Here is a 9,788-nt window from a genome sequence, read left to right on the forward strand (position 1 = left end):
ATCATAATCTAAATTATATTTGAATATGCTTAATAATATCGAATCTATTTTTCTGCCTTAACATATGATCGCATTTATTACATTAATGCAATGATTATATAATTTCGAAATAAAATTCTCAAAATCATCTTATTATATATAATTTTCTTTCATAACTTCTTAATTTAAAATTCGTGTAATTTTTGAGCTATAGTTGGAAACTGATACTGATTTAATGTACGTACGAACAAAATATGTTCGTACTGATTTGCGAAATATATATCACAGAAAGGTTAGTGGCAAGTAATTTTAAATATACTTTCTGTAAGAAGACTTTGTAATAGATATATTATATAACTTACTACAGTATTATTGTGTAATTATCAACGTATCAATTATCAAATTAATCGGATTCATGTGGTAAAAAAATAAAAGCTCGAAATAAGTGACAAAACATTTCTAGCTTCGCAATACATCTATCAGAGTATGTTTATGCACAAATTAAATAAAGAAAATAATGTTAACGAATATTTATGTAAGTGATGACGAATGTCCATGTGCATCTTTATTGCGGAAGCACCTTGCAGATAATGTTAATTATCTGAATGCATCAAGAGTTCTGGATAAATGTAGCCAAATTATTGCGTCATATGTATTTCATGATTTTCTTTGTTTTGGAAAAATTATAAATATAATTATAAGTTGTTCGAAGGATCTAGTATTTTCTTTCAGATTTAATGAAAATTTAATAATTTTATTGTTATTGTTATAATTAGAAGACTATCTTAGATGTATTAGTAAAATATACAAAAATAAGAAGATAATAAAATAATAAAATATATAATAGGTATATTCAATTACTTTAAAATTAATTAATCTTTTGATCTGCTGTGTCTATACATATATAAAGTTATGAATTCTATTTTATAAAAAATATTATTTTTATTATACATTAATATTTTTTTGAAATAGAATTCGTAATACGTTATATATACATCAGATCAAAGAGAGAGAGGGAGAGAGAGAGAGAGAGAGAGAGAGAGAGAGAGAGAGAGAGACGATATTAATTAATTTTAAGTAACTGCATGCGTAAATGTCATTAATATCAACATTTGTTATAATTATCTATTATAATTAACTGTTAGAATCTGTTAGATAACTAAAAATTCCAACTAAATTCGAACATGCAGCTTTATATGTGTATTAAAAGTTGCATTTTCTTTGTTTTGATTAGATAACAAATTTCTTTATGGCTCATTACGCTCAGAATTGTAGAACGCATAATATGATTTAATCTCATTTCCGACAACTCGGGAGAATCCCGAGAAATAGAAAAATTATGTGTGTATATAGATTATCGAACACATAGGACATATATATATTATACTGATATTTCTACTTCTTTATTATTCTATAATTATTATAACTTTGAAATCTAATTTTTTTTCATAATAAAAAGATTTTTATTTATGGAGACAAGTTCGATTGTAATAAGAAAAAATATAAAGTAGTAAGCTCGTTTCATATAATGCAACTTTAAGTGTTCTTTAAAAAATTCACCAATGATGTCAAAACTATTTCCACACATAAATTTATTATATATCCTCTCTTTTGTTGACGCAACATATTCATGTTATCTACTACAAAGTGCATTTTATTCAATAATGCTTCTCGATGATAACTGAGAATTACCGAAGACAAAATTGCTTCATGTTAATGATCGCACGAAAGATAAATGTGATTAAAGATTTCTCGAGCTACTTAATTTGCATTTATTTTTTTTCTTTTTTTTTTACTTTAGAGTGAGGCATCGGTGTATCATCGCTATTTATAGCTTCAAAAAGAAGGTATTTCTTCTTTGTGATTGCCATTATGAAGTTTGGCAGATCGTAAAATCGGTTTAGATATGATTGTTCCGCAATACAGCCTTTAAGATATTACACCATTTTTCGTATTTATTTTAGCCAAGAATCCTTGGCGCAAATCATGCGGCAACTGGTTTCTGCATTGACCTTGATCGGCGTGACTTTCGTGACGGCGTTGCCGCAAGAAAAAGGTAGTCTCGCCGACCTCATCGCCCAAGCATTTCCAAATGCTACAACGACCCCTCAGAAGGTACCCGCAATAGGCGGCGACGTCGATAGCCTTATTAAAGACATCTTCAGTAACGTTACCACCACTACTTCCCCAAATGTTATCCTCGGCACTGCGAATCAAACACCTTCGAAACCTGATGACTGCGAATGTGTGCCTTATTATCAGTGCAAAGAAGGCAAGATCTTGGATAATGGAATCGGCATCATCGATATCAGGTCCGATTTTGGTGATAAGGATGAGAAGCCTTCGGGGTGAGTTTATTGACCAAAGATCGGAGTCTCGACTGGTTTTCTACCGGATGGCGATGGATCACAGCATGCTGTGAAATTTTCATTCACAGATAAACGTGAACCTCTTTTAGTATTGTAAAATCGAAGAAAACTTTAACGATTGGTTTTGGTGTAATTATATGCAACAATAATTAGTAGCTTTTTAGAATATACTCGCATAAATTTTCTCGTTTTCAATTAAATTACTAAATTGGTACTGGTATCCGATAATGCATGACTTTTTCTTTCATTACCAAGATATGCATAGTGATAATTAATATGATCTCTCATTTAAATGTATACTTTTAAATTAAAAAAAATATATATACTCTACATACACACATACATTCCTTCTGATTTATTTATAATTATTTTTTTAAAATAATACTGTAATTTTTTCTTAAATTAGATATTTTTTCGATTCTTTAGTAAATAAAATATTTTTTAAGATAATATTCTTGAGACTTCCACGGGTGCTTTCTTCTATATAAAGATTTTGCGTTTCGGGAGTTTTCTCCGTGTCCAAATCCATTCTTGGAATGCCAACGTGAACCTTGCAGTCCACTTCATCAGAGCGAGGAGCAGCCTTGTTATGGAACGTTGACATTCCAAGAATGGATCTGGACACGGAGGAAACTCGCGAAACGCAAATTCTTTATATTTTTTAAGATATTTTTTATTTGTTATTGTAAAGATGTTTTTTTTTTACGGAAAATGGTACTTATAAAATATCACGACATTCTGTTACAAGAATTTTTGCTATGAATTTTCACTTCAATATTATTTATCACTTTATTTAAGTCTCCGTAATGTACAATAAATAAGTGTCGTTAAATATGATTATGGCATGGTAGTTATAAGGTATAGTTTGAACCGTACACGGAGAGTAACTATGTTAGGAAAGCGGAAACATTGCTATACCGATGTTGCTAAATCAGGAAGAATTAGCGATTCCTTTTGTTATGCGGTGCTCGACACAATACAACACATCAATATAATACACACTCTCATAAATGACGTAATTATATAATTATATAAAATCATTAAATTAAATGTAATTACATTTTATATGACGATTGACCTTTATTGAAGGTATTGTGTTATAATATAATATATATTTCAAAAAAATGACGTTTCAATTGTGAAATAGAATAATCGTTGCAATTAAAGTTGCAGATCAAGTTGGGAATCGAAATATTAGGAACATGTATCACGATCAGAATTAATTACCGCGGAATCGGAAGTCGATGCTATTTATGATTAGCTTCCGCTATAAATGCTCTTTGTGCATGGTAGAATCTATGTATATGTAGACATTATTATGTGTATATATAATAGATATTTTTGTCTTGTTAAAATTAGATTTAATAAATATTCTCTTTGATGCTTTTCAATTTAGGTTTATTGTTTTTAGCACGCCATTTTACTTTTCTCGCCGCATGAGACTATCTTTGGACAATGAAATTCCTCTGGATAATATATATCGTTTTCATTCTAAACACAATTTTATTTAATGTGTATATGTAGCGCGACAATAAAATTCGGTGAATATTATGAAAAAATAAACACTATTTAATCAATATACAAATACTTTGATTGTTTTTTAAAGTAATTCTCTCTAGAAATCATAAATTTCTGAACAACGTTTGTACAGTTTGCAGAAACTCTGTGAAAAATCATCTTTGGATAAAGTTTTGTTGTCACACGGTTCTGAAATGTTTGTAAGTCGAATCTTTTTTGGCCTTCTTTAATTTAGAATTTTAGAACAAAAAGAAGTCTACAGGAGCAAGGTCGGAGGAGTAGGGAAAATAGAAGTCTCTACGTTTACATGGTTCGATCTACGCCGAAGTTACATCGATGTTATGAAACTGGTCAATCACAATCATTTCATTCTTTAGAGGAATAATTATGATCAGTTTCTTAACATCGATGTTAACTTTAGCGTAAATCGAGCCTTGTAAACGTAAACAAATTCAAAACGATAACGTTGAATTCAAGAGTTGCCGTACACATTTGAATCAAAATCGTATAACAACAAGACGATATCTTAAGGCGATATCTAAAGATGATTTTTCATAGAATTTTTGTAAACATCAATTTTGTAAACATTAGAAGTATATTGTAGAGATGAATATTTTAGAGAACAAATGTCATTTGTATATTAATTAAGTGGTGCATATTTTCTTATAATATTCATTATAAGACACATATTGAACTTTATTGTCACATTACATAAAATTAATATTGATTTAATTAATTAAATATAAAATTAAGTCGGAGAAGAAATATGTAATTGTTGAAAATTACAATTGTTTTTTTTTAATAATTTTAATGATTTAATATTTAAATTGTTTTCAAGATGATATCGTTAAATTTATGTTCTTCTTGCAGTTAATTTTAACTGCAGAAGAACTTTAAATTAACAGAAGAATTTTTAATTGATGATTTCTCAATGTTTAGCAAATTAAAAGAAAAGTAATTTAATAAATTGTCAGTAAAATATTGCACTTAAAATGCCGTCAAAATTTAAAGTTTAAAAGGGTTAAGTTGCAAAAAAAATCTGTATAGATATTATTAATCTCTCTTAGAAATATTCTTCTCTTAGATAAGCTTTCTTTTCTATTACTATCTCATTTATGTGAATAAACGTGATCTATTTGTATTGTAAAAAAAAAATTAATTAAAATAACTGAGCCTTACGTTTTTACAATCGTATTTTGGAATATTTAGAGGTCTTGGAGTATGCGATAATTACTTGGATGTTTGCTGTAAACCGCCGGATCTGCAGCCACCATCCACGCCTGAACCAATTGGTAGGAAAGGATGTGGACAACGACACGCTCAAGGAGTCGGTTTCAGAATCACCGGTCAAACCGATAATGAGGCCCAATTCGGCGAATTTCCATGGATGGTGGCTATTTTGAAAGAAGAGGCTATTGGCAGCAATGGTCAGAAATTGAATGTTTATCAATGTGGCGGAGCTCTTATTCACAGGCAGGCCGTTCTCACTGCAGCTCATTGCGTCAATGGGTCAGTAGTCAGTTTGCAATGAATGTGTTTGTGATAACAAATAACATTTTTGCAAACAGTTATTCGATAACCTTAGTTAATAAAACTGATTTCAAGTTTATATATCAGAGTATGGATAAACAGCTCTGATTCAGTTAAGTACATTCTGATTCAGTTAAGTACATTCGAATAAATATTTTGTTTGTTATTTTTTTATTCATTAAAAAAAATTTATTTTATTCATTTAAAAAAGTAATATAAAATACTGAAAAATCTTTTTAAAAATAATATCTTTACATGCTTACAATTAGCATTAAAAATATATGTAAAACATATGAAAAATATCCAAATTTTTTATTTGTATAAAATCTTATGTTGTCTGCATTACGGGTTGCTAAGAGCACATATATGTACTTTTATTTGTCTTTGGCTCATTTTCACAACCTCTGTTAATTCTTAACAGAGGTTCAACTTATTTCTCACCTCTTTCCAATTCTAGAATTGAAAAGAGATAATGAATAAATTGAACCTCGATTAAGAGTTAATCGTGAGTTGTTAAAATGGGCTTTAGCAACGAAACAAACAATTAGATAATGGTATCATCGTACACACAATTTCAACATTACAAAGTTTTTTTAGAGGATGATACTAAATCCCATTATGTATTTATTTTCTTAAAATTTATAATAAAAAAATCAACTGCGCCTGGAAAAAGTAATATTGCTAGTAAAAGATTAATAGTGTATTCCGATTAAATAGGAAACAGCCACAGGAGCTGAAAGTTCGTGCGGGAGAATGGGATACGCAGACGAAGAATGAAATCTATCCACATCAAGACCGCGAAGTCGAAAAAATCGTGGTTCACGAAGGCTTCCATTCTGGTGCGCTTTACAACGATTACGCCATTCTGATCCTGAAAACTCCAGTTGAATATGCGGAAAACGTTGATGTCGTATGTCTCGCTGAAATAAACGCAAACTTCGACGGATCCAGATGTTTTGCCAGCGGATGGGGAAAAGACATATTCGGTACGCCTTTTGCATGTTACATTATGTAAAGAAATAAATATTGATCGATTGAATCTCTTAACAATATCTTTAATTTAATATATTATTTTTTAAAAATAATTTCTTCTGTTTAACAATCGGTTAATAATGATATAGAGCGACCTGAATATTTAAATAATAATGATACAAAATAATATTTAATTCAACAATGCTAACATCATTTCAGTATCACAGTACATGTCATAAGTGATTTCTACAATGATCTATGTGAACATGTAATCTCTGATAGACGATTATTTATTGAAGATAACTCAAAATTGTGAATCGAAATATTTATATTAAATTTAATTTAGATTCATTTAAAGTTTAACATGCAAAAAGCTATATAATGTTCTTATAGGCATCTCATCTCTTTGATTTATATTCTTTAAAATCTTTTCATTATTTTGAAATAATTATATAATAATTATATAATAATATAACAATATAATATAATGGGTTTTAATTAATGAAATTTAATTATAGGCAAAGAGGGACGTTACCAAGTGATCTTAAAGAAGGTAGAGCTTCCTATAGTACAACATAATACGTGTCAAGACGTTATGCGTACCACCAGATTGGGAAAATACTTTCTACTAGACAAAAGTTTTATCTGCGCGGGTGGAGAAGCAGGAAAAGATACCTGCAAGGTATATTTGAAATATGTTTCACAAAAATTCTTTAAGCTCAAAAAATTCCATAAAGTCTTATTCTCATGTAACGATATACAACTTTAATGATTCAGAGAGATACAAAATTATAGAGACCTTCAAATTTCCTTTGAATCAAAAAATCAAAATCGAGAATCTGTTCTTATAAAATCTGCTTGATAAACAACGTTGAATGTTTTCTAATTTCCTTGCTTCTATAATTATATTTTATTGTTTATAAACAATTATATTTAAAAAGATAGAGCAAAAATAAGATCAAAAATTTAATTTATTATGATATCAAGTTTATTATCAGAAATGTTGGTATTAAAACAACATCAAATATAAGGAATATATAGAATATATTTTTATAATATTGACATAATTTTTGATTAATATACATTAGATGTACAAATTAATTCGCCTTATTTACATTTCGTGAGTTATAACTCCTATAATTTTAGAACTAAATAGTTTCCTGCTCTTTTATGATTTGTAAGTGTGTACCACTAAGTTCTCAAAACTAAAGACATATACCTAAGTAGCGCAAAAGTCTTCCATTTTCGACTTACTAATCATATTATATACCAATAATACTAATTGTAAGCTTATTGGACAATTAGATCGAAAATGGCATTCGATAAGTAGCATTTGAGGTACTGCATTCGTTTCATATTTCAATTAAAGAAAAATGTTGCTGAAGCTATGGAAATGATTTGTACCGCTTTAAATGAAGATGTTGTAACACGTAAAACATATAAAAAGTGCTAGAGGTTTCGAAATGGATTTTCATTTTTCGATTCGACAACATTCAAGTCAATCATAAAAATTCGACGACGAATAATTGTTCATTGAAAATTTCTCTCAAACTCAACAGGAGCTTGCATTACAACTCAGAATTACTCAACATACATATCTCATCGTCAAACTCGATAAAATTCAGAAGGAGGGTAGGTGGATTCCGCACAATCTGAATCCGGAAAACAATTAGTGAAGATTCGATATGGCAATCTGTCTTTGCTAATCCGATTTCAAAAAAAAGATTTTCTATACAAAATTATTGCTGATGAGAAATGAGGTTATCATACGATAACCTAAACGCAGAAAATCATTGTAAATCGGGTAAATCCCGGCGAACTGTTTACATTGACTCCGAAACTTACATTGCAAAAAAATGTTTTGCTGAGTATTTAATGGGATATGAAGGGTGCATTACGAGTTTATTGAATTCTGGCCTGAATTCTTCGCCAAATTGTTACTGATACGGAATACTATTAACAATAACTTATATTTGAACGATGCGTATTATATTGGAGCAAAAAAGGCCTTATATTGGCAGCGGAAACAAGCAAGTGATTTTAGAGCATGATATTCATGTATCTCGAAAGGAACTATATAAGGACGTTATCTTTACATTGGGCTAGGAAGTTCTTCTTCATGCGAACCAGATCTCGCCTTGTCGGATTACTACCCATTTCGATCGTTTCGAATATTAAATGTACTTGTCTTTACATAAATAACTTTGAATTTCATAAAAAAAGGCACCGAATTAATTACTGATATATTTATAATATACTGATATATTTATAGTTATCTTAGAATTTTAATTTTTGCATAATTTACATGACTGACGTTTTAACTCATACAAACGCTATTTTTTCGCTTTTGAACAATGAAACAGTATCGGATTTTAACTATTCACTGACATGAAGATTTATTAGTTTAACATAACACTAATTTATTCATATTGATATTCTTTATAATGTCTAACACTTTTGATATGGTTTCATTTGATATGTTTCAATTGTGATTTTTCTAATATCCAATTATTATTCTAAATTATTTTTTTCATTTTTGTTCTTTTATAATGACTGAAAAAATCGAAACGATATATTTGATATTGTTTTAATATTAACATTCTGGTGGATTTGATGTCATAATAAATAAAATGTTTTTTATCTTACTTTTACTCACTTTTTTAAACCTATTTTTAAATCTAATTGTTTTGACAATTTTGAGCAGGAATTTATATTTTATTTATTGTTTATATTTAAAAAAAGAAGAGCATAAAAACTGGAATAATTATTTGGAAGCTGGTGCTAAATACAGAATTAAGCGCGACCTTTTGTTTACAATTTTCTATGAAGAAACTTCCATGTTTTTTTCTATTTTGCATGCGATTAGATAAAAGTGATTTTTAAAAATCTTTTCGTTGTAGGGCGACGGTGGAAGTCCTCTCGTGTGCCCATTAAGGAATGATCCAGCTAAATACGTTCAAGCTGGTATCGTAGCCTGGGGTCTTGGCTGTGGCGAGAATGGAACTCCCGGCGTTTATGCTAATATAGCCTATGGTCGTCAATGGATCGACGAACAAATGGCCTTCCACAATTTGGACAACAGTGTTTATCAATATCCCAACTGATTGCTCTATGCCAATATATTTTTTTAATTTTAGCATATCACAAATAATTCCATTAATATTTAAGTATTGAGTTCTTTTTATATCAAATAATTCTACATTGACAATAAATGTGATGTTTGATAAGCTTACGTTAACAGTCGATAGGATTCCGTGAATCTCTTTATTTGCATTCTTTTATATTTGTCGCTTGAATTATACATTTAAAAATGACTTTGATTGATGTATGTATATGATGAAAAATAAGCATTGTAAAAAATAACATATGATATTTTTTGTATATGACGCACAAGCGAGTAATAAAAGTTTATTAAAAGTA

General features: G+C 29.2%; 1 protein-coding gene across 2 annotated transcripts in view; it reads left to right on the forward strand.

Annotated features, from left to right (window-relative positions):
* LOC108694875 (serine protease 44-like) overlaps positions 1–9,788 on the forward strand; it is a 10,124-nt gene extending 336 nt beyond the window's left edge. Inside the window, exons 2-6 of one of the 2 annotated variants that reach the window (XM_018204565.1) lie at positions 1,944–2,327; positions 5,076–5,375; positions 6,114–6,382; positions 6,887–7,050; positions 9,269–9,788. In XM_018204565.1, coding sequence (XP_018060054.1) covers positions 1,966–2,327; positions 5,076–5,375; positions 6,114–6,382; positions 6,887–7,050; positions 9,269–9,472 — 1,299 coding nt within the window. In that variant the 5' untranslated portion in view covers positions 1,944–1,965 and the 3' untranslated portion in view covers positions 9,473–9,788. The remainder of the gene's footprint in view (positions 1–1,943; positions 2,328–5,075; positions 5,376–6,113; positions 6,383–6,886; positions 7,051–9,268) is intronic. The other variant, XM_018204566.1, reaches the window with a different exon arrangement.

This window comes from Atta colombica, unplaced genomic scaffold (genome assembly GCF_001594045.1).
Source record: "Atta colombica isolate Treedump-2 unplaced genomic scaffold, Acol1.0 scaffold125, whole genome shotgun sequence".
Taxonomy (NCBI): Eukaryota; Metazoa; Arthropoda; class Insecta; order Hymenoptera; family Formicidae; genus Atta; species Atta colombica.